Source organism: Melanotaenia boesemani, chromosome 1 (assembly GCF_017639745.1).
Source record: "Melanotaenia boesemani isolate fMelBoe1 chromosome 1, fMelBoe1.pri, whole genome shotgun sequence".
Lineage (NCBI taxonomy): Eukaryota > Metazoa > Chordata > Actinopteri > Atheriniformes > Melanotaeniidae > Melanotaenia > Melanotaenia boesemani.
Genome location: NC_055682.1, coordinates 24,703,689 through 24,729,506, shown reverse-complemented (window position 1 = coordinate 24,729,506; position 25,818 = coordinate 24,703,689). Strand labels below are relative to the sequence as shown.

The 25,818-nt window shown below is 36.3% G+C and overlaps 1 protein-coding gene across 1 annotated transcript in view; it reads left to right on the top strand.

Annotated features, from left to right (window-relative positions):
- The window catches only part of LOC121640431 (CUB and sushi domain-containing protein 1-like), a 344,948-nt gene that overhangs the window by 264,780 nt on the left and 54,350 nt on the right, over window positions 1-25,818 (top strand). Inside the window, exons 39-51 of the mRNA XM_041986178.1 lie at window positions 2,055-2,173; window positions 2,821-2,890; window positions 3,624-3,740; window positions 4,378-4,587; window positions 6,537-6,725; window positions 7,510-7,687; window positions 12,710-12,855; window positions 14,119-14,199; window positions 18,580-18,693; window positions 20,530-20,646; window positions 21,205-21,276; window positions 22,010-22,156; window positions 25,620-25,808. Of these exons, the coding sequence (XP_041842112.1) occupies window positions 2,055-2,173; window positions 2,821-2,890; window positions 3,624-3,740; window positions 4,378-4,587; window positions 6,537-6,725; window positions 7,510-7,687; window positions 12,710-12,855; window positions 14,119-14,199; window positions 18,580-18,693; window positions 20,530-20,646; window positions 21,205-21,276; window positions 22,010-22,156; window positions 25,620-25,808 (1,749 nt within the window). The remainder of the gene's footprint in view (window positions 1-2,054; window positions 2,174-2,820; window positions 2,891-3,623; window positions 3,741-4,377; window positions 4,588-6,536; window positions 6,726-7,509; window positions 7,688-12,709; window positions 12,856-14,118; window positions 14,200-18,579; window positions 18,694-20,529; window positions 20,647-21,204; window positions 21,277-22,009; window positions 22,157-25,619; window positions 25,809-25,818) is intronic.

Sequence of the window (25,818 nt, the reverse complement as noted above, 5' to 3'; positions counted from 1 at the left end):
TAACTTATGGATCTTTAGCTAAAACATATCATCTATTACTCCATCATAATAAATAGCTGTTGCAGGTTACAGGTGATGTTTTTGTTTGCCCTAAAATTACTGCTAATACTTTTAATTACAGTAAAATTTGCTCCAAATTTGACAAAGATTTTATACAAGAGGCGTCAATAGGAAGGCTTTCAGCGTTTTCAGACAAACTCAACTTTGCAGCAATCTCACAGCATGACTGATCAATAGTTTATAAGATCAGAGAAACTAAATATTTTGACCTCAGATAATCATTTATTATGATTGCCCTTTCAAACACTCTCTTATCTCTTATCTGCAGATGATAATGCATCAATATGCTTCCTGTAGAAGCAAGAAAAACAAACTCAGCATGTGAGGATGTGTGAGTGACTGTGGTGATGATTTTCTCATTATTTTAAGCTGACTAAAGAACCTTTTTTTTCTAAAGGGTCTCTCTCTCTCTCTCTCTCTTGCTCTCTCTCTGTCACTCTTCTGTCCTCACAAGCTGGAACAGCAGTGTAGTAAATACAGTCAGTTAGGCTTAAATGCTGACAGTGTCTAGTTGTCGTCTAGTGGCCCTAGTGGGCTGTTTTGTGGTACTGTCAGCAGTTTACAGAGCATAACCGTGCTCTCATAGCCATGGAAAGAGCGAAAAGTGTGTTAGCACAGGAAGGGAGAAAGATGGTCAGCCAAATGGAATAGTTTCATTGATCAGTTGTCATGACAGCCTGCTGATGCTCGGCCTAATAATACACAGTGTTTGTGTGTGTGTGTGTCTTTATGTGTATAGCCTCATGCTGCTTTCTCACTTATGCTGCATCTAAAAAAAAAGACTCCCTCTCATTCCCCCTCGGTGAGCACACACTCATGTAAAAGTCACTCATGCGCACGCACTCACAAATGTCATTCGGAGAGCTATAGGCCACCTGTATTTGTGTGCATGTGTGCGCACAGTTTTGTGTGTGTGTGTGTGAACACAGTGGTATCACAGCGTTTTGCTGGTAGGGAGGTAGATAATGAACCAACAAGACCAGACACACAAGCAAACACAGACACACAAACATTCACTCCTCTGTCTCCCCTTCTTTCACTCTCTGTCCCTCTTCCACCCATGTGTTGCCATGGTAACCGCTCTGGGGCAGTCTCCTGCAGGTTTTCACACACACACACACACAAATCAAAACACATCAACTTCTACAGATGCTATTTGATAATAGGTCTGCTGCAGTCAAACTTATTATGCATGTGTTTAACCTTAAGTATGTCGGCTGAAGTCACTGTGTTACATTCACGTATTTTTACTCACTTTTTATTTCACAACAGTTTAATATAGCTGTTGTGTATAGAAAAAAAAAAAAAAAAACATTACAGCATTTGAGTTCATCTTGCAATTGAGTTTTATGTTAAGATTTTCTCAGTAATTATGTTCTAAAGTTTTCCTTAAATGATTTTTTTCTAAGGTCAAACAGCAGTGAAAGAGAAGGAGCAGTGATTGCAAATTTTCTCTTGACAAGTGAGCAGTAGTAAAAGCAGAATAGTGGGACGCTTCAGTTAATCTTCCACAGAAAAAACTGATAAAATTAACCATAATACATTGTAGAGTATGGAAAACACTGCAGTCTGGGTTTAGTTGTGTAAAATTTTAAACAACTGATGATCACATCGCATTTATTTTTTCAAGATATTTATTTGAAGCCAGAAGTGAAACATTAGAATTAGCTGTACCTTAATGAACCCAGACAAGAGGATCAGCATTATAGGAATAGAAGAGAAAAGGAAAACCATGCAAGGGCATCTTAAATCACCAATTCAAACAGAACTGAGCCTAAAATAATATATGATGCAACAAATACTGTATATGATATATTGTATAATGAACAGATATAGAGATAATAATACTAAAAGAAAAACTCTAATACAATATATGACTATGAAAGAAATGTCGTGATTAGATATGGAAAAAATACGGTAAATGTGGGATTTAAGATGTAACAATGTGCAGTTAGAGTTGATTCTTTTTTTTTTTTTGTTTTGTTTTGTCATAGCGGTTGGCCTTACCACCTGCCCAGAACCAATGATCCCAGCCAATGGCATTAAAACAGGAGACAGATATATGGTTAATGAAGTGGTGGCTTTCAGTTGTGAAGCTGGGTACACACTACAGGTAATGCACACTCACACACACACACATGCAAACACAAACTGACCATTAAATAAACGTATAATGTGAAATGTATATATATATATATATACACATAAACACAGGCCTGTTTCATGAGTTTATTTATTTTAAATAATTCAGTTAAAGCATGGTTGAAAAGCAATGTCTAACTTTCATTGGTTCAGTTTCATAGAATTTTTATTTATTATTGCTTTTGTCAGATTCAAGTCATTTCTGTGACCATTGTGAATTTTTCTTTCATTAACCGAAGGGTACCAACAATTTTGTCCACGTGTGTGTGTGTGTATATATCTATATATATCTATATAGAGATAGATAGATAGATAGATAGATAGATAGATAGATAGATAGATAGATAGATAGATAGATAGATAGATAGATAGATAGATAGATAGATAGATAGATAGATAGATAGATAGATAGATAGATAGATAGATAGATATTAAAGGGCTTAATTTGCACTCAGACTTTAACTGGTGTTTATAATAATAATCAAATGCATAATATTGCAATTATATTATTGAATGTGTTTCTACTTGGATTGAGATTGAAATATATACTTCATATTTTTGTGTGTTTTTATTTGAAAGGGAAATAAATATACTTTGACACTTTTTAATCACTTCTAGGGCCACTCTCACATTTCCTGCATGCCTGGGACTGTGCGGCGATGGAACTACCCACCACCTCTTTGCATAGGTACACACAGACACATGCACTGCACTGTTGGCTGTACCATGTTTAGAATCAATCCAGAGGGAAGAAAAATATGTTCTGCAGCTATAACTTTACATTTTACAATATTGTGACTCAAATATTTCAATAGATCAGAGGCTTGTGTTGAAACAAAATTTCATCACGAGTTTTATTAAAAAGGTACTTTTTCATTTTGCTGTTTTTCTCGATGTATTTGTCATCTGAAATGTTTAAAGTGACACTGCATCCACTCGCAATAAAAGAATCATATTATTGCTGACATATTAATTCTTCATTTTGACACTGATTTCATTAGTTTATCTTGTTAGTTAGAAAATAGATTTGTGGAAGCAAGAAAGCTTCTTCACTGATGTGGGCGCCGTAATCAATAGAATCAGTATTTGTACTTTGAAGTAAGAGCCAAGGCCTCCTAACATCTGCAACATTGCTGAGGGACCTTGCTTCCATTGATGTTTGTTTTTAGGAGTAAACAGTTTAATCCTTGGTGAGAACGCTTAGAAGAAATTTCCAGTCAAACGCGGTCTTGATATAAAGGATTAAGTACAGTATACTAAGTCCCACCACATCTCTAGTTTTTATTATTTTATTTATTTATTTTTTTTAATCAAATCCAACATTACTATTCGCATTTCAGTTATAAGAACTGTATTAGCCTGATAATGTCAAAATATGTCAAAATTTAAATCAATAATCTCTTCTGTACATGTATTAACAGCTCGTTGTGGCGGGGTCCTATCTGAGATGAGTGGTGTCATCCTTAGTCCTGGTTTCCCTGGCAACTACCCTGGCAACCTGGACTGCACCTGGCAAATCACCCTGCCAGCTGGATATGGTATGTCCTGCATTCTGGGATAGAGCAGCATTCCTAAATAGGAGGTGTCGCTTGAAAGGTATCTGCTGGCAGATTTGGGAAACACAGACCTGTTTTTTTTAGCACTAAATATGCAGCTGATTCACCATATGTTAACTGAAGACTGCCACATGGAATGTGCTGTTAAATGACTATAATAAGGTGGTTTGAATAGGACACAGTCTCTGTAATTTTATGTGCATGGTATACATTTGCAGATGTCGGTATGTCAAGTGATGGGAAAACCAGATTCCATAGAATATAGGAACTTTACTGTCATTTATCAGACAGGAAAATCTGCTGTTGTATTCAAGGTGCAAGTTACCCAAATGAAATAATAACAGCATAAAAGCAACAATTCAAAATGATGCAATTAAAATAGATGTTAACATCTAACGTATAACATATATATAAAGTATAATAACTTGATTCTACTTGGTATCTTAGTGAGTGGCAACTACATGGAAAATTAATGTAAAATCACAATTCAAAAACCCTTAATGTTCTTTCCAAACTTACTGCTCATCTGTTGCACACTGTTTCCTATTTGCTTATTTTCTTTAATATTATTATAAATTGCACATGGTTTTTCACATTTGTGTCATCCTTTGTGTTCAAGGAGCCCATATTCAGTTCCAAAACTTCTCTTCAGAAGACAACCATGACTTCCTAGAGGTCAGGGCTGGACCACAGCACAGCTCTGCACTTATTGGTCAGTTTACTGGCTCACAGATTCCACCTTCTCTGATGAGCACGACCCACCTGACAATCATCCACTTCTACAGTGACCACTCAGAGAATAGGCCAGGGTTCAAACTGACCTATCAAGGTAAGTTCCTGTCTGTTCCACTATTTGCGCTAGGACAGAAAAGATCACAACCCCTTGAGGTATTCAGTAGAAGTGGTGCCAATAGGAGACCAGCCATATATTTAAAGTGAGTCTGCTTTTTTTTCTCCCCATTTGGGGGGAGGGAACACAATGGATGATTAAGAAAAAAATAGTCCCTTTAAGGCATGGAATAGATTACCTTCCTCAACCTAGGGGCACATTAAAAAGCCTGACCAACTCCAAGAAATGAGGGATGGGATGAAAAAACATATTGCTATGAGGTTTTGAGCTTTGATCCATGGATGAGTCATGCTAAATACTTAGAAAACCTTATGGCTTTTCTCTCATCATTAAAAGAGATGGATTGCCAGTAAGCCCCTGTGAGAGACTGGCATCTTGTCCAGCAGGCTTTACTTGTAGCCCTAAGTGCTTTACTTCAAAGACACAAGAGATGCACTCTAGGCCTATGCGCCAGCAAAACTAGAACAAGGCTTACTTAATTACACATAAGTTAACGCACATTCATGCACACATTTATTTTTTATTTTTTATTTATTTATTTATTTTTTGACTCCCAATTTGCAATGGTTATTCCCCTAATGCTGCAGAACTCGTCACTGTCCTCCCACTGTTTGCTTTTGGGGCAATGTAGACATGCTTCATCACATGGAATAGCATCCAGAGACTTTTCTTTTTCTTTTTTCCACTTTTTTTTCACCTGACAGCAAAGTTCTTTGGCAGGAAGATGCAGTGCACACAGCTTGACTGCATGCTTTCATCCCTGCACAACTCTGCATCACATGCAGTCTCAGGTTCTGTGTTTAAGACCTGGGAGGTTTACTACTCAATAGACTTAATAGTTGTGTACACACCCGTAAAACCTGACTTGAATAAGTCCTCAGGCAAAAAATAGAAGTTAGTGTGAATACAGTGGAAAAAAGTATCCATACTTCTGATCCAAAGCTCGTGGGTTTGAGGATTCTAGCGTTGGCACTCTGATATTGTGGTGCCTGTAGCAGCACTTCTCTAAAACAGAGTTTTGAAAGCTGCTCCTGGAATCAGATGGAGCATGCTTCTTGGCGATGCTTTTACAGCTGGAAGTATTTCCACTACTGCTAGCACTTTTTCTGGCCTAGATACATCTTACTTCCGCACTTCCTACTCTTACTTTGCTCATTGTATTTCTGTATATTCCTGTCCTCTCTTATTCCTTTCCATGACGTTGCTTTCCACATCTGTCATTAACTGCTCTTCCACTCTCTCTTTCCATCTACACAACGCCTACCTAGATTAATGGAAATTTGTTTAGTTATAAGGCTCTGAATGTTCCACAGCATCCTGCCTGGTCTTTTTGTTATCTTGCTAATGGTTAGTATTAATACAGGTGTACACATCGTGCATCTTGAATATGTAATTATTTCCGGTTTACCTTTTTAAGCACTATCGGCTTATTTTGTTGTTGAGGCATCTTTGCACAGTTTACTATGGATGCTGCTGAGTGCTAAACATACTGTTTGTGTTGACCTTCTGCTGAGCACTTTTCATGTGTTGTTACATGCTGCCTTTTATTCAGCCTTATGTGGCAGCTAAGATTTCAGTACCAGCCACTTCTGCTGACTGTGAAAGGCACATTTAATAGAAAGGCTTGACTCGCCATGACACTCATGCCAAGTGAGATGTACCCGTAAGAGACCTATGGTGGTGACATTTCCTCAAGCAAGTTTTGACATGCATACATGTGCAGATAGCAAGTTCTCTTGATGCTTTGTACTTATTACTTGTAGCCTCTGTGGTTCATAGGTTTTTAGTGTATATTTCATGTACACAAGAAACTATTTTGAGTACATGGACTGTGGACTAATAAAAACTTTCTAATAACTTAAACTGTAGAAAATTTGAATAAATCTATATTTCCTTGCTGACTTTTATTTCCCATATTCTGTCCTCAGCTTATCAACTTCAAAACTGCCAGGATCCTTCTCCCTTTCCCAACGGTGACATCATCAGCAGTGACTACAGTGCTGGCCAATCAATAACTTTTCAGTGCTACCCTGGTTATGTTTTGATTGGACACACAGTACTAACATGTCTGCATGGCACCAATCGGAAGTGGAACCATCCATTTCCTCGCTGTGAGGGTAAGAACAGCTCCTTCACATATAGTATTGTGCAAAACTTTTGAGTCACCCTTTATTTTTTATACAACACATTGCCAAGCGAACAGGAGTATATGAGGCAAAAAAAGAGTTTCCTATTCTAATAGTTAAAAGTCAACAATTCATATGACCATCTTAATTTCTCAACACAGTCTGAACTCTTAGATAAACGCTCTTGTAATTTATACAAGAGAGCTCTTCAGGATCAGTTCTTCAGGCTTCTTGAAGGATATTCTGTTATATAAGCTATTCTATTCTATTAGTGTTTCCCTTTTGTCAAGATTTAATACAACATAATCAAAATATAATTAAACAAATATGTAGCCAGTTTATGTACTGTCGTTTTAATTTTTATTATCCGAAAACCTTTATAGATCTGCTGTGTGATGCAGCAATTAGAAAATACTGTTTGCATGACTGAATTTTGATTAATCTGATTTGATTTTTCACTGTTATCTCAAGTGTACATGGTTAAGAAGAAAGTAAATACTAGTTGTGTTTTGTTTTAAATTGTTCTATACATTGGTTATAAAATGATTTATTTCTTGACTTTTAGTACACCACTGTTAATCAGCTTTGATTTTTGTCTGTTGATGTAGGATTTGTGTTGCTTTTAATACTAAAAATCATAACTTCAGTTGTTATATTCTTCACTTTCTGCTTTTTAACAGATATTCGCTCTATTTTTTCATGTTTGCCATGATGGAAACTGAACCACCTACTAAGTCAAATTATAATTTTTTTTTTTTTTTTTTTTTTTTTACAGCTCCCTGCGGCTACAATGTCACAGCTGAAAATGGGACCATCTATTCACCGCAGTACCCCAATGAATACCCCAACTCCCAAGACTGTAGCTGGCTCATCACTGTTCCTCACGGACATGGAGTTTACATCAACTTTACTTTGCTGCAGACAGAGCCTGTCACAGATTACATCGCTGTCTGGTGAGTCTGACTACGTTCACACTTGAACATTCGTGACACCAGAATATGACGGGAGTGAGTAAAAGTGTTTAATTCATTGCAACCAGTGGTTGCATCACTGATGGTAAGATCTGAATAAATTTCATTCTCTGTCTTTACTCGACCTGTTAATAAAAACATAATTTCAAAAACATTTTAGTATGTAATCTATCGATGTGCATGCATACATGTGTCCTCAAACATAGTTTTTGAGTTTTATTTAATTTGGTGTTTCCCTTACAGTATTGCTGATATTGATATCCATTTGCTTTACTAAATACAAACATACAGTAAGTATATGTCAGTTGTGTGCTCAGAAGTCACAGCTTGAACCCTTCAAATATACACATATACAGTTTGTACCCTGTGCTATGAGTACACAGCCTCTTCAGTGGTAATAATGAGATTCAGTGTGGAGGTAAGGGTGCAATACAGGGAGTGTGGGAGTAATGCATTTACAATGGGACCACTGATCAATTCAATCTAAGTCAGTACCATGGCCATACAAAGGTCCAGAGAGGGCTCAAGAACTCTGGAAGTAATGATGAGAGTCAGCGGGGAATGGGATAATTTAATGAAAGGAATGGCAGAGCTGGGATCACAAATCCAGTGGGACTCAGCTGGATCAGATAAGTTTGGGTCAGTCTAAGAGAAATTTGCAACAGCACTTTGAACTTGCATCATAAATGCTGTCAGGATTATGATGAAGAGTACTTTTAATAGAAAGGAAATCAGGATCAAGTTGGTTTTGGGTCTAATCTGCATTTATGAAAGAAGTTAGACATATTTGGTGTTTGGTTTTAATTTTCAGGTTCAAGAGCTGTGCCTTTTGGGAGTAAGCAGCTGCAGGCGGTGGTAAAGCAATGCATTCACAGTCAGTGACTTCCAGTTTTCAATCTGGCCTGCTAACAGAATTGTGGATTTAGCTATAGAGTGGCACTGTGTTGAGTTATTCTGCAGTTCCAAAGTGATTTTGGTGATTCATGTGTTTTCTGTGTTACATTTCATCTGAAAGAAAATGATAAAATTACATTTATATATTGCAGGCCAACAAAATAACTCAGTAATGTGAGATTAGTGCATACATGAAGACTCATTCTTGCTGTATCTCATGAATATATTTGGAAGGGCTGGGGACTGACACATGCAAAGGAAGATGATGCCCCAGACTCACTGGGGCATCATCTTCCTTCCAGAGCCGTAGACAGATTTAGAATGGCTGATCCAAAAGGCCACTGCAGCTGCATTCTGTCTTGTAAACATATTTCAGTGGCAAAAATAGTAAATAATTAAACTAGTCCATCTATTAAATATATAGTTGTAGTAATTTTAGTGATTTTACATAAATTTGACCTACCCAGACAGAAACAAATGTGCTTTTCAAGCAGAAAATTGGAGTGATGTGACAAGTATAATAGGCTTACAGTGAATTAATGGCTAATAACCTGCGGTTGAATCGGTACTTGGAATACTTTTAATTATGAGCATCATGGGCAAACTTTTAATAAAATAAAAAAAGACATAATCTAATTAAAGGCATAAAATGGGGCCACTGCCTTTGTTGTAATTTGAGCATTTGGCTGTTCGGATTTTCAAGTACAGTTAAAGAGAAAGTGGGACAAGAGTTTGCCGTATTTGATTTGCTGAGCTGATATGCATTTGATTGAAAAGAATATAGGTTGAATATGAAGCTTTGAATCGTTATTTGAAGCATTTAATCAAGAATGTAACTGTGTGAAGACCAATAGAAGCGTATTATTTATTAAACATTCTCAATGGAGAAGGGTTGGCTGAGAATTTCATTTTCACACAGTGTTTGTATATTTAAAGGATGCTTTGTGTCTACTTGAATGAAATCTGCATATGCTTTTAAAGAGCTTTGCTTTGATTTAGGCTGAGCAAAGAAATTCATGCAAACATCATTAGCAACAGCCGAGGTGAAGAGCCAGTGCTTTTGTTTTTTCTGGTCATCCGTCTATTCTACTGTTTTTTGTGGTTATGCTGCTTTCTAGCTTTACCAGCTCACCCCTGCTTTGGATTTTAGTAATCAGACTTGTCAGAGATGTATTTTGGATGGGTTTTACCATGTCATGTCAACACCACAGTTATGTCTGCTGGTGTTTGCTTGTTTGGCCCAGAGGTTTATAAGACAGCAGCTGGCTCCAGATGTCAGAGACTGAAGCCAAATTGTCCCTGTGGTTTTCCACTGGTTAAGTTTGGCTCTTTGCCTAATACCACTGAACTACTGTTAACAGCAGGCGATGGATCTTACAGGAGAGCGGTGATGTACAGAAGTTTATGGTGCTGAACACTCACTCACAGTCCAAAGCAGTAAACTATTTCAGTAGTTTTAAGAGTAGTGTCAATGATTTAGTGTTGTATTGATGCATAATGTCATATTTCTGGAGAAAAAAAAAAGCCAATCAGCAATTTATGGACTGGATTTGTTACCTTTAATAGTTATCCACGCTCAGAGAATTACAGCACTTACCATAATAGACTTTCTGAGCAGATATATCATAATATTTTAATAGGCAATGCTTCACAAACCCTTTCTCTTATCCTCACATCACTCTATTATTACACTGATTAAAAATTATTTGTAAATTGTAAATTTGTAGACATGTATAAAGGCATTTATTTCTTTCAACATGGACAAAAAAAAGGAAAAAAATCCATTTTGCATTTAAGGAAAAGAAAAAAAATATATGTGATGTTTTTTGTTAGTAGTGGTTTATGACAGTTCTTATCACAGTTAATGTATTCCTTCCGATCCCACTCCGTCCTTAGCTGCACTGAGCTTGTGTCAATCACCTGTTGAAGATGGACTGGATGAATAACCAAAAAATACAAAAACTTATTTTCCTTTTTTTTCTGATTTATTATTCCAGACCATGTTTCTGCAGGTGTTGCTGGTGTGAAATTCCCACAAGTTTTGCCTAACAGCGAAACCCACCCTATAGCTTGATGTTACAGACTTCATTCAGCAACTTTCACACTACAACATTCTTGCCTCTTTTAAGAAAAGGTCACATTCTGATAAAACAAAGCTACACTTCTATTTGCATATATTTCAACTAAAAATAAAGTCACAAAATTCTCATACAGTTTGGATTTAAATGACCTAAATTGCACATTTTTGATCCTCTAAATGAGCTCCAACACCTTCAGAAGACCTTGAATTATTGAGGAGCCAAGAGATCCCAGGCACTCCTCATGAATTAAAATTTTAAAGCCCTTGTTTAATCCAATGGCGTGTTCATTAAAAACCAAAAACTGGGCATTTAGGAATGTTGGAAAATGTAACCTTTCAGAAACATTCAATATTTAATGAGTGAAGTTAAGCCTTTAATCTGTAGCCTTTGTTAAATGAACTTTTTTTTAATGGGTGGAAAATGATACAAAGGAAAAAGAAATAAGAAATAAAGGACTAAAATATTTCAGATTTTCCTTCAGTGAACAAGCACATGGGTGTACCAGATATATATATATTTCTTTATTTTATTGACAGCTTTTACTTTGACTTTAATTAAAAAAAAATCACTGGTGGAAGTCAATTTGTATGAAGCAACTCAACAAAAGTTCATACTATTCTGTGAATGTTGAGGTCAATCTTTGGATCAATTTATGCAGGTATGTCACTAATAACAATTTACAAAAAGAATTAGAGGTAACCATTTTAACCAAAAACTACTAGAAAAAAGTCAACTTTGAAGCAGGCATATTCCCATAATGCATGCTGGTGTTGGAGCAAAGTTTTTTTTTTTACTTATACCAAGGTCTAAAATCTCAATACTATAGTAACTTGAAGCATTCATTTGATGTAAATTTCATAAACGTCATAAATAACAATCTTGTCTCACAAATCAGCATCAACATCTGATTACCTCACCCAGAAAAAGAAAAGTGGGACACAACAAGAGCCAGGCAATTGGGGTAGATTGCCAAGTGGCCAAACTTTGGCTCCTGAGGCTTGGTCAGTCCAAATCAACATGGGCTGATCCCCTGAGGGAAGGAAATTCAAGGTTGATGCAGTGTGAGTTTAGGCGATAGGTGAAAGCTGATGCCAGCTCCAAGTGACACCAACTAGCTCTTGGGACTTAGAGGCCCCAGGGGAGACCCAGAAATTGCTGAAGGGACTGTCCCTTCTGACACGGGAATACCTTAGGGTCCACCAGTAGCTGCTGGGGAGTCTCATTGGGAAAAGGGATGTCTGAATTTCCCTTCTGGATCTGTTGCTTCCACAACCTTCATTTGAAGGGGAGGGAGAAAATGAACAGATATCAAACAGCAGTTAAAAAAAAAACCAACAACAACAACAACAAAAAAACATTCAAATTAATTCAATGTGTGATATGTTCATGATACTACTATAGTGTTTTTTTTTTCTTTTTTTTTTTTCTATAATTCTTTTTCATGCCTGGAGGACTGTTAAAGGTTCCATATTATGCTAAATTCACTTTCTAAACAGCCAAATGTGTCCTCATAGCCTGTATATGAGGCTCAAAAATTAGAAGTTCTGTCACCTTTCTCAGTTGCTTGCTCCACTTTTTGGTGAATGTGTGCTCAAACGGGTGAATCTGAGTTCTTTCCCTTTGTGACCTCACGAAGGGAAATAACCACTACCCCTGGTAGTGGATACTGTCATTGACCCGCCCCCCTGGCTAGCTGAGCCTGCCCTTTAAAATTACAGAGCGGGTTTCAGCTAAAGTCGAATCTTCTTCAAGGGAGGGTGTGAACAGGCATCACTCAGAAACATTTAAAGGTTGAGACACAGAAACAGCCTATTCTCAGTAGAGCTCACTAGAGCTACTTTTTGGAATGGCTGCAATGAAGAACCAAAGCTGAATTTGGGGTAATACACTTTGAAAACAATGTTGTTGGTCCTCCTACACTCATTTGAAATTGTTGAAAAAATGCTACAACCCTCTCAACAGCCGTGATGTACCCTGCTTCCAAATACAGTATAATCATTATCTGATTTATTGCTTCCTCTCTATTTAGGGATGGTCCTGATACATCTAGCCCTCAGCTGGGAGTCTTCAGTGGCAACACAGCATTAGAGTCAGCCTACAGTACCAGCTTGCAGGTCTTGATTCGCTTTCACTCTGACTTCTCAACAGGAGGGTTTTTCATTCTCAACTTCCACGGTAATTCAATAAAATTCTTTTTAATTTATTGAAAATATTTATTTTTCTTTACACTTTAGTAAATAAACAGATAATAAGGGACAGAACATTTTTAAAATCCAGAATAACAAGTATCAATTGATGAAGCTGCAGTTATTGCCGCTAATAGCAATAACTGGATCCTGCAGCTTCTTTATTTGCTTTTCTATTACAGTCCACATTGCTAGTCACAATTTAAGAATAAAGAAGTTCATTTTATTGAAAAGGCTTTATTCAGGTGAAGTTTTAACAAGAAACATTCTCTGGGCTTGTGTGTTCACTATGACGTGCAACTTTTAACTCCATAGATCCGAATTATGTTCAGTCTTCTAACAAAGGAATTTACTGTTGATAATGTTTGATTTGTGGAAAGTTATACGATTTAATCAGCTGTGTTTAATTAAAATGTGGTTTAAGTGCTACCGTACTCTGTCAGTCTCTTCACGTAAAACAGTGTTTTAGTTAATGGAACCAGTGAGTCATGATTTGAAACGTCTGTTCCACTTTTTTTTCTTTTTTTTTTTTTTCTTTTTTCACGTAGCTGCTAAAGGAAACCTTAAAGTGTTTTTCTTCAAAATGCATTAGAGAAATTATATAAATGCATATATGGTCAAGATAATAACGATGCTAATGACACCATAATGTCAGATTTTCTCATTTTTATGATTTTAAGGAACATACATACATACAAACATACATGCATACCCTTCTGTCTTTTACATTTTTATCTGACAGACTGACTTTATGCAGGTGTATTATGTTTACACAGAGACAAAATTCAGTACTAGCCCTACTTCTGGCTGGTTAACAGTGTCCAGCATTTGCACTATGTGGCAGCTGGGACATACAGAGAAACACGTAACCTTATGTCAAAGTCATGTTTCCCATATCGCCATAATACACGCGTGACTGCCCTTAAAGAACTGCCTTTTTGTTTCCAAAAATAAGTATCACAAATCACATCCGAACACCCTTCCTACACACGGATGCCTTTTTCAAAGAACTGCTGTGCTTATTTGTAGTGATGTCCATTAAATCCTTTGTGCTAACAAATTAGGAACATGAAGCAACATGTTTTTATAAATAAACTTACAGTGTGTGCTCTAGGGTTTATAATCATCCTTCTGTCCCACCCCATTACAGATATGCACAGACAACAGTGTTGTCTAATTCATTTATCTTGTTATCAGCTAGAAATCTGTGAGGTGCCTCACAGGATTAACATAATTTTCCTCCTGTCTCCAGCATACCGTCTGAAGAAATGCCCTACTCCTCCTGTTGTGGAGAATGCAGAAATGATCTATGAAGACGAAGACTTTCACATAGGTAATAGTTCTGAACACCCCCTTTCAAAAAAAAAAAAAAAAAGACAAAACACATCATCGTAAAATAACAAGGTCTAAAAGACTGACCTGATCAAATCAACCAAACCTCACTCGTGCTTTAAACATTTAACTAATTTAGTGGAACTTTTTAATGATGTCTTCATTTTTGACAAATAAACATTTTTGTCAACTATATGTAATGAGATCAAAATGGCCAACCACGATAGCTGATCATGTTTGTAGTGTCTCGTTGTTATGCTGATTGATTATGACACGAATGAACAGTTTATTCAGGAGATGTATCTAATTGGCTAATGGTGGTCTGTCACATTACCTATTACTTGGCTGTATTATTTGTTTGTATATTTGTGTATCTCACAAAAGAAGGAAAACACTGAAGAATTCACTAAAGGAAAAAGTTTTATGTCAAATAGTTTATGATACTTTGACAAGTCTCATTATGTAACTATTTAGTTGTAATTATAGAGTAATCACTCTTGACGATCAGTAAGAATGCAGCATCCATCACACCAGGGGTATTTTTTTTAATAGTCATGAGGGACTTTAATCTCTTTTATTTAACCACAACATTGCTCATATGAGAAGTTGCCCTCATATCATCACAGACCCAGAGAAAAGTCTGGGATAACTAAAGTTGATAAAGTCTGATTCATAGTTATGATCCAGTGAATGTTATTGCTCTCTCCCAGCTCCTATTATGAAGCCTCTGACTACCATGACTTGTCCTTTTTACCTGTCCTGCAATTTTATTTTTATTCTTATCACCTTTTTCTATACCCCACGTTTTGCCAGCACAAGCACTGCAGTATCTAAGCTGCAGGAGGAGACCAAGAGACAATAACACAGACATTTGGGGGCTGCCCTCCATTTACCAGTTGCATTAACAAGGCAAACCCAACCTAGTTTATGGCTGATTTTAAAACAGTATGTTTAACTTCCTAACAACCGAAGGAAATACAGTAGACTATTCCTACATAGGGTTCAAGAAGAGATATGTCTTACATTACCTGAAAGAGCTACACCACTACTAAGTGATAAAAATAATCCTGACTAAAAATTTAAATCTTCCTAAAACCACAGGTAAGTGGAGTAGTATGATCGGCTTCAAGATCGGCTGCTCCCAGGTGACATGTTGGATTACAAGTCAGTGGTTTACTGTTTGCAGAAGACCATTAAAGAGGCTAAGCTCATTGTAAAACGGAAAGGAGAAACCAGTTTGACAGTTTGTGAAATGAAGTATGGACAATTGTGTAATTTAAAAGAGTGACACCTCCGCAGCTAAAGAGTTGAAAACATGTTGTTGGTGATAAGATGTTAACAATCCTAATGACACTGCACTGGCTAAAGCAGCTGCTCAAAACTCATTAACAAGCATGCCTCACTCACCCTGTACAAAATATCCTAGGGAGGAAGAAAAAATCTTGAAGGCTGCTGGACCTCATGACATTTCTGGATAGGTCCTGAAATCTCATTGCCCCTTTTTGCCCCTCCATCTTTCAAACTGTCTACTGCGGTCCCTTTGCCAAAGAACAACAGGCCATTGTGTCTGGAAAACAGTTGTCATTAAGAAGCAGTTTGAAAGGCTGGTCAAAGACGTCACTGGTTTATCCTGCCAAGCTGATTAAGCTCATCTAAGTTTGCTTTCAGATGCAACAGGTAACAAGACAATAGCATCCCCACCTTCTTGTACAACACCAGACTTCAGAGAGGAGAGCAGAAGACAGATGATGGGTGAATTCCTGGTAAAGCTGCAGTTTCTCTCATGGAGGACAGAGGACGTACAAGACCCACTACTTTACCTGGAGAAAATCTGCCTTTAAACCCTCTGATAGAAGATGACCTAATATCCACTCTGAATAATGTGCTTCATGGGACTCTAAGGGAATGGTGGGATGTGAGAAGGATAAGTTAATTTCAACATATTAATAAGATGGAGATGAATTGGCAGAAAGAGTGAGGGCAAGAGTGCAAGGTGATGATGACAGCATCCAAGACTTTGCCCATGTATTCTCCCTCATGTCAAAGATGGAAGCCTGATGTTGAGGAAATGGCTTTTGTTAAAATGATCCTCAGGATCATGAACTGATGTATGGCAAGCCAGCTCTGTGGGAAAGTCACAGCTATTAGATGGAACGGAAACAAAAGGAAAAGGCTCGTCTGACCTAGTAAAGCTTAAACTGCCACTCTGGCAGCTCTGTGATATAAAAAAAAAAAAAAAAAAAGCAACATAGCATTTTAAACTCCTATGTCACAAAGAAATTACAAAACTGCACAAATGTTCTGATATTTATGTTTCTTTTGATTCTTTTTATTTACTTATTTATTTTATCACTGTTTATGATTTGTGAGCACAATAAACTTAGTGCACTTTAGGTTGTTGCTGCCCAGGTTTGCAGCATTCCCCCATAAAAATTGGGAATGTGTTTCAAGAAACAGGAGTAAACAACTGCCTCCAGTGTTAAAACAAAACCATTTAAAGTCCAGTTTTAATTATATTTACAGTAATTGTTTGATCCTGTTAGGAAGTTAGTCTGTAATACATTAACATAATTTTTTGGTTTTATGCTGCTTTGCACAAGTGAGTGTGTCATCATTATTTGTGAAAATGGGGATTAGATGAAGGAATTGTAAAATTTCATTAGCCAACTGCTTTTTTGTTTGTTTGTTTTTCTATTACTTTTGTATTAGATGAAGTTGGAATTAATTTTTATTTGAAAGAATTATTTAAAAAAAACTCAAATAAAAGTAAATAAAATAAAAACAATTGAGGGATAGCATCAAGCTAAGAAAAATGCATATTAAATTAAATTTATCTTAAATTTTAGACAGCTTTGTAGTTAACATAGAAAACATGATTTTACAATACATGGAGAATCTTTGATTTGACAATTACCCAAAGAACAGGATACGTAGCTTTCTTAGTTCAGCCTTCGAGTGCTTCCATAAATATTTAGAGGGTTTGAAGTTGGGTAACTTGCAGAACCACTTCTATTTTTGACCTTTTAAGAGCCCTCACACATTTAATCAGATTTTGGAAGAACTATGTTTGGGTCTTGTTGTTGCTAGGTTTGCTATTACTTCAGCAAAATGGTTGCAGTTTATTTTGGTTGTCCCTCCAACAGCTTCTCATGTTTGCAGTTCCATTTTTGTGGTTCTGCGCTGGTGTCAGCTTTTTTGACACCTGCACAGATCCTGTTTTTAATAATAATGTGTGGAACAGTTTCTTTTAGATTCAGTCCTGGCACTGAAATGTGTAATAAAGTCTGAACCAGTTTTGTGATTGATCTTGTATCCAGTTATATAATCTTTAAGCAAGCTTAGGGCAGCATTAAATGTTCTTGTTTGTTCTGTTCAACTTGAAGCTTCTCGCCCCTTGCTGTGAAGCGTCGTATGTCTCCAGAGCAAACTTTGAAACATGCATTGAATCTCTCTGGCAGGTGGTAGATCTCGGCTGCTTTTAAGGTTGCAAACTTGTCAAAATCAAAATTGCAAAAGTAACATTTATCCCATCAAAAGTGAAAATCTCAAAAGGACAGGTTTTTCTCAAGTGAGTTTTGAAGGAATAAACAACATTTGGGGAGTTTTTGGTTTGTGCAGTTGTTGCTTTTATTCTCCCTGCCTTTCCAAGACATCCTTTTTCTATACATCAGATGAGCCAGCTCACAACAGGGTCATCCATAGTCTTCAAACTTTAATAGAAAATCTTGTCAGTTGAGACAAAAAGAATTTTTTTTTTTCTAAATATCAATAATTTTAGTCATAAACAAAACACAATATAAAGATCTAATGAAAATATGCAATAACAGTTTTTTCAACATCACTGTTGCTGTCAATGTTCTCTTGTCTACAAAAGTTCAGAGGCTGTCAGGATTGTTTATCCATCCATCCAACTTCTATACCACTTATTCCATTTTGGGGTCACAGGGAAGCTTGAGCCTATTAGCAATGGCAGCAATTAGCATGCGAGAGGGGCCAATGCAGAGAGACAAAACAACCACTCACATTCACGCTTAGGGAGAATCTAGAGTGACCAATTAAACCAAACATGCATGTCTTTGGACAGTGGGAGGAAGCCGAAGTACCCCAAGAGAACCTCCACTTACACAGGGAGAACATGCAAACTGCACACAGAAAGACCACAAAACTCCTCCCAGCAAAGGGTTGAACCATCAACCTTCTTACTAAAAAGCCACAGCGCTAACCTCAACACCACTGTCCAGCTCGTTTTTCTTTATATATTTGCTCATTTATTTTTTCTGTTTGATGTTTTGTTTTGTTTATTTTTTTTCATAGGGTTTTTTGCAAAAAAAAAAAAATTTATTATGCTTACTTAAAGTGTTTTTTACTTTCTCCTTCTTAGGTGACATTGTGAAATATCGCTGTTTACCCGGATACACATTGATTGGAAAGGTGGAGCTTACATGTAAACTTAATTCCCATTTGCTCTTTGAAGCCCCGCCCCCTAAATGTCAAGGTAAGTGCAACTACTAATGTAATTGAAAGTAATGACGAATATCAAAACCTAAGGATGTAAAAAAAAAAAAAAAAGAAAATTAAAAGCAAATGAAAATGGTAAGTGTACAAAAATGGCAGTTCACAACCAATGAAATAAAGGAAAGCAAATGGAAGCTCAAATGTAAAGTAAAACTAACAGAATTAATGCAACTGATGGCATGACCCAGGAAAGATAACATAAACAAAGAAGGGAAGGAGAGACAAAATGATATACATACTGATAACTAAATGGATTATAAGCCAGAGGTGAAAACAGTGAGGACAGAAGAACAAAGGATAAAAAAACTACAACCACCATCTGGGGACATTGATTAATAAAACAAGAAAGGAACTGAAGCAAATGCTATCACCAAAACACAAAACAGGAGTTTGAGACACAGCACTGACCTGAAAAAAAAGGAGGAAAACTTTACTGAAAGCAGAAATATCCACAGGAACATAACAGCTAAAAATACCAAGACCGAAAAAAATAACAGCAAAAAAAATGAAGCACAGGCTGACCAATGACAAACTAGATGATCAGGATCTCCATAATGCTCCACTAAATACAGCCTCAACATGCACATCTGCAGGAGTGGTTGTGTTTACTGCGGTGTAATTATTGTTCTTTCCACCTGCACATAAAACTTTTATGTGGAGATAGCTCAGCATCACTCTCAGTGGGTTGTCATGTGTCAGAAAATCAGAACCTGAAACACAGTTAGGCAGACAGCACATCAGAAGCAGATTATAATTACATTCAGAAATTGGAAAGTTATGAAATACGGACGTCAGTGCAGCTGGTTAACATATCCAGATTTTTATTTTATTTATTTTTATTTGCTCACTTCTTGTTTTGTTTTACTATGTGAGTTGAAGGTAAAAATCCTATTGTATAGTTTAATTTCCTTTTCTGATTCAGCAAATGTTAAACACGTTAATTTGGTAGTATTTTGGTTCACTGTGGTAACCTTGAGGGATGTTTTATTTTAATATTTAAAGGAATTCAGGAAAGCAGTCTGGGAAATGTATTATGTTGGCCCCTGGTGTACTTCCATGAGAAAAGCCATTATTGATTTGAATTAGTCTTTTTTTTTTTTTTTTTTTTTATAGAAAATTAAATTTTTACCCTCTACAGCTGGGTGTTGAAAAGATGCTTAGCCTTTCCCATCACATGGAGTTTTGTTTCTATTATAAAGTAGAGGGGAAAAAAAGCCTGCACTTTCTAAGAACAGATGCAAACAGAAAAAGAAGCGCTCCACCAAACTGCTTTAGATTTTAACTCCTTTTGTGTTAAATCCTGTTAGTGGATACTGTTTCGCTTGGACTTGGGGATAATAAATGGACATATTTTAAAGGAAGAAACAATATGCAAGTGGCCTTTAGAGTCCACGTTTTTTTTTTTTTTTTTCTTCCAAAATGATAGATTGCCAACAACATCTAATGTAAATCTGAAATAGTTTTCAGTGCAAGTGAGTTGTATAAAGTGTATATTTCCACAGTTATGGAATTAGGAATAAATAATATACTTATTCTGCAATCAAAATAGCATAACATTTAATAGTATCTTTACATGAAAGGTGTGGTGGGAGGGTCTGAGACACCAGTGGAAGAAGTCGCTTTTAGTGAAAAAGTATGAAGAGCAAAGGTCCTGAACAGGACAAAAAAAATGGATCTCACTTGTAAAAGTTGTGATAAAAATTGTGTTATTCCATTGCCACCCCTCCAACCTCACAATAAAGACTTTGTAAAACCTATGTTTTATTGTTTGTTCATTTTGCATAATCCTTCTGGCTTTCATTTGTTACACTTCCAGCTCAATGTCCAGCCAATGAGGAGCGTTTTTCATCATCTGGAGTCATTCTAAGCCCTGGCTTTCCTGGCAACTATCCCAACAGTCAGACTTGCTCCTGGCTGCTACGTATGATTCCAGGTATGAAGTTGGACTTTGTTTGTGTGCTCACCATTACTCTGTTTATGATTAGTCATACTCTATCCTTGCACATATAAACATCTAATTCTGATTTAAAAAAAAAGTGTACTCTAAGAAACCAAGATCTTCATACGAAGACTTTATTTATTCAACATAAGCTAAGCCAAAATGCAAAAGCATCATGTAAAAAACTAACAAATTATTTAAGCTTATTGAAACACCTTAAGCAGAAACATGAACAAAGTGTTTTCTGTATTATAAAGTAAAATAAGTATGTTTTTATTAATTTGTTTTTGTAAATTTTGTTGTGTTTGTGTTTGAGTCTGACTGAGTTACTGACTATAGAAATACTGCTGTTTATAAAATATTAACATATGAAGCAATGCTTGTCAAGCATGTCCCGTATGTATGTGCACTTTCTCTGTCAGGTTACAACTTTAAAATACACATATGTATTTGTGTACCTCCTTCTGAATTTAGGCATAGAGGGGCATTTTCTTTTATTACATTATATTTGTACACACATATAGCTAAATAATTTTCTCTTTTTTTTCACAGGTTACAACATCAATATCTATGTGGAGATGTTCCACAGTGAGAAGCAGTTTGATGAACTGGAGATTTTTGATGGTACAAAATTATCCCCTTTTTGATAAATACACATTAATACTCATTAACACACACAAACAGCACACAGCTTGAATTCATGTTTGTTTATGAAAAGTGCCAACCATCAAGAGCATGCACAACCCGAAATTCTTATTTACAGTTCTGGTAATGTACCCCCTACGTGCTCCAAGTTAGTTGTGTAGTATTGCAAATTAAAGAGTTCAAATTACATTGCATGCTTCTCTGTATGTGTGTGACTTTGTCTGATGTACCATTAACCTTCCTTATTGAATAATTCAGTATATGAACCAAATTAAATTACTTTATTGAATAAATTTACATCATAACAAGTAGTGTTTTGTCTGGTTGAAAGTGGCCACAGTTGAGTCTGAAAAACAGCATGCATGGAAGCAAACCGCAAATTAGATGATACAAGCTTTAGCAACAATATGTGATCTGTCAAAATCTGACAAGCCTGGTGAGCATATATGCACATAATATATGCATGTCTCACCCAGCTCTATTTATTTCTGCTTTCTTGCCTGGTCTTCTGCACAATCTAGATGCCTTTGATGTCACTGACAGCAATGTCCCTGTTGTTTCCTAGGTGGCTGGAGTTGTTTCCCTTTCCCTGTATCCCTTTCATAGCCATGTTTCATGTTAAGCACACAGGTTGCATAAAACAAAAAAAGAAATCCCATATTGTAGATGCATGCATATACATGAAATTAAATACTTGTATTTGTTTCACCAGGATCCTCAGGACAAAGCCCTTTACTTGTTGCTCTAAGTGGTAACCACTCATCTCAGCTGAACTTCACATCTAAAACAAACCAGCTTTATCTACGATGGTCCACTGACCATGCAACCAACAAGAGGGGATTCAAAATACGGTTCTCAGGTACATCTGATATCTAATTTGATTTTTCCATCTTTCTTTGCCATCTGAAAATTGGAGCTATTTCACATTTCTGTGGACTGTATTTAAAGTACAGCCAGATAAAGCTTTGAAGCAGCATTTCATGAAAATGTCTGTATGCCTCAGTTTTCTTCAATTGTATGACAGATTTTATGACTTGATTAAAGGGAAATGACATTGTGCATCACTTGCGTGTCAAAGAGAAAGCTTTGAATTTTCAAGGCAAAGATTTTACATCTCAGATCTCATCAGAATGACTGACAACTGTCATCTCTGTTTTATCTCAGCTTACACACAATGGATGAAAATGTATGCACCCTGCTTAGTTGAAAAGACCATTAATTCATGCTACTGGCATGAATAATGATCCCTAATGCCTTTATTCTCAGAAAAATAATGCATCAATGGGTGGGTGAGCAATGATCATTTAGAAAACATTCTTTTGAATGCATTGGGCTGCTTACACACAAAAGAGAATTAATAGCTCCAATCTATTCATTTGTGTCAAATTGAGTGAATTACATCAGCAGTTTCTTTCCAGCACCATGGTGTTGTGTGAGAATTTGTGATGGCTACCAGCCTCAGTCACAGGAAATGTAATTTACAGTTACACTGATCCTGTTTGGGCTTGAAATGAGTTAGTAACAAGGCCAGACTACTGGCTCTTTAGTTTGAGGGAAAAAAAATAATTGGCAATATAAAACAGATTTTTTTTTCTGTTTCATATTGCCACCATAGCCTCAAGTCATAGTATTGTCTGTTCCCCATAGTGCAGTAAAGTTTTGACAGCAACGGCTATTCAGAGAAGAGAAATTTATAGTTGAGACTTTTCACTCACCGTACATTAATATAACTCTGTTGTTCTTTATACTCAAACAAATTGTACACATAATACAAATTGCACTTTATATGTATGCTAATTATTTTAGATAAGAGAGCATCTGTGAGGTTCTGAACAAAGTGAAATTATCATTATCATTCTCTACATCCTAAGTGCTTAGTTTAGCTGAATGCTCACCATGTGGTCATTGTCCATAACTGTGTGACATTTATTTATCCTCTGACCTTAAAAACTGTGATAGCCTCATGAACAATGTCCAGGTAGCAACATTCAGGCAAAGTTTAAGGTGTTTAGATTGTCCACTATAGTTTAACCAAAGCTTACACCAATGAAGCCCATGTAAAACGATTGAGTTAAAGAAAGTGTGTTTGTTACAGAACACTCACTAGAGTAACAAGGGCTGATGAGGGGTGAGGGGGTTTCTAATAAAACAAAGTCTGGAGTTCAGTCAGAACCAATACAAAAAGAGGCAAGAGTGGTGATCTCTCTTTCTCCTGCAAACCACACCAGATATGTTTTATACCCACTCCTTCACAGTTGAAGCGAATAAAGCCAATTTGTTCAATGAAGCGCATGCACCACACTAATGGTACAGTCAAACACTCAGAAGAATCCTCTCCTATCGTCTTTTCTTATCACTTTTCTGACCTTGTTTGAAAATGTCATGGGGTTAAATCAAAGAAATAAGAGAGATTCTTCAGGGTTTAAGAATAGATGGCCACACTGCAATTAAAATCCAATCCCACTCAGCAATAAGCTGTGGTGTGTGTCTGCAGTTATGAATCTGAAATTGTTCCCAAACTGTCCCAGAACAAGTCCATTAAGTACTTCACTTAATATTTTCTTATCACATTGAATCATAGAGACCATATTATATACAGAATATCCTCTTACTGTAATAAGACACAATCCAAAATATTACTTCATCATCAAAGCTGATTCCAAAAAAGGAAAGAAGCAACAAAAGTGAAATATAGTTTTTTCACAAGCTGCTGACACTCCAGTCCTTCTGTTTATTTACATGAATCATGATTAGTGAGGCTGTATGAAAATTACTGCGTTTTGCATTAAATATTGTGCAAGGAATTATGTCTTAATGGTCTGAAAAAAAATGTTATCCAAAGTAAGTTCTTGTCCCTTCATTAAAATCATAAGAAGTAATTAATTCAGACATACCAATAATTTTAGAACTAAGAAAGCTTGCATTAGAGGGTTCAGGAGAGAGGCAGAGAAGAAAGGGAAAGAAAGGTCAATGAAAAGTAATTTTGTGATCCTAAGCAGATTGGGATGCTATTCTGCACTTGTCTAGTGATAAGGGAAAGGAGCAGTGAGTGAGTGATCAGAAAGCTCACTTTGGGCTAGAAGGAAGAACCAGTTAATCACCACATAGTGATGTTGTCTGCCGGATGTTAAGAGTGATGTCACAGTGGTTATTCCTTCATTCTGCAAAAACACTGCGTTACTTGCAAAACTTTGACATTATTATCACTGTTTTTTTCTGCTTCAGATTTTTAAATCATTGTAAATTGACTAAACTTACTGACCCTGTAGGGGTACATAATGTAAATGCTTTTTATTAGGGGTGGGACTCGATTATGAAAAATTAATCTAATTTTAATTAGAGACTTTGTAATTAATTAATCTTGATAAATCACATTTTAATCACATAACAATATTGCCCCAAAAAGCAAAATTTTTTTTATTTAAACTGATTTTAGTGGACGACTGAATCAAATAATAGACATAGACATTAATATTGTAAACTCAAGCTCTAGTAATGTTTGGTAAAATGCATTTTATTGCATTTCAATTCAAAACAGTAGAGAAAAAATATCCCTAGCCTAAACTGAACAGACCTCAAGTTAAAGTGTCATTTTAAGAACCAAAACTGTTTACTAATTAAGAGTCTACAACATGTTACAGTACTTTTAACTTTTAAAATGTTTTTGTCCACATTCTTCATTAATAGGCATTAATATCTGACGGTAAGCCAGTTCACATCATCCTAGCAGAGGTGAACATCTACGGCTTTGAGTGCAGCTGTGAATGTTTTTGGACGGTGGAGGGGTTCTTTGGAAACCCCCCCAGCTCATTGAGAAGAAGAAAACTAAACGTGCTTTCACGTCAGTCTCCAAAAGTCCCCAGTAACGCCAGAAACATTCTCTAGATTTGTGGCTAGTCGATTTCTTTAAATAGAGCCACTAGAAGGGTCAGAGTTGCTAAGTCGTTATCCAAGTTATGACGTGTATCCGTCTAATCGGTGTACCAGGAACTCCTGCATTGACAAACGTTCCGTGTTGTTTGGAATTCAAACTGCGATTAAATGTGTTTTTTAACGTGTTTATTTATTTATTTATTTAGTTAGTTAGTTAGTTAGTTAGTTAGTTAGTTAGTTAGTTAGTTAGTTAGTAATTAATCATATTTAACCCATTTAAGTGCCACCCCTACTTTTTATATACCAGTTACTGAAAATACCTGATAATATTATTAGCAATGTATCTCCTGACAGTTTTTTTTTCAGCACCAGAATCAGTTAACTCTCTTGTGGATGGATGTAAAACACTTATTTCATTTAGTTTCTTCTGTGTTTTTCTCTATTTCCAGCTGCTTACTGCAGCATTAATGATCTTCCTTTGAATGGAGGGGTGGTAAATCGAACCAAACTGCATCCAGGTAGCAGACTTCAGTTCTTTTGTAATCATGGCTACCGCCTGGTAGGATCAAGCAATGCCACCTGCAGGCTCAGTTCCAATGGGCTTTACCAGTGGGACTCTCCAACACCTTTTTGTCAAGGTAACCACCC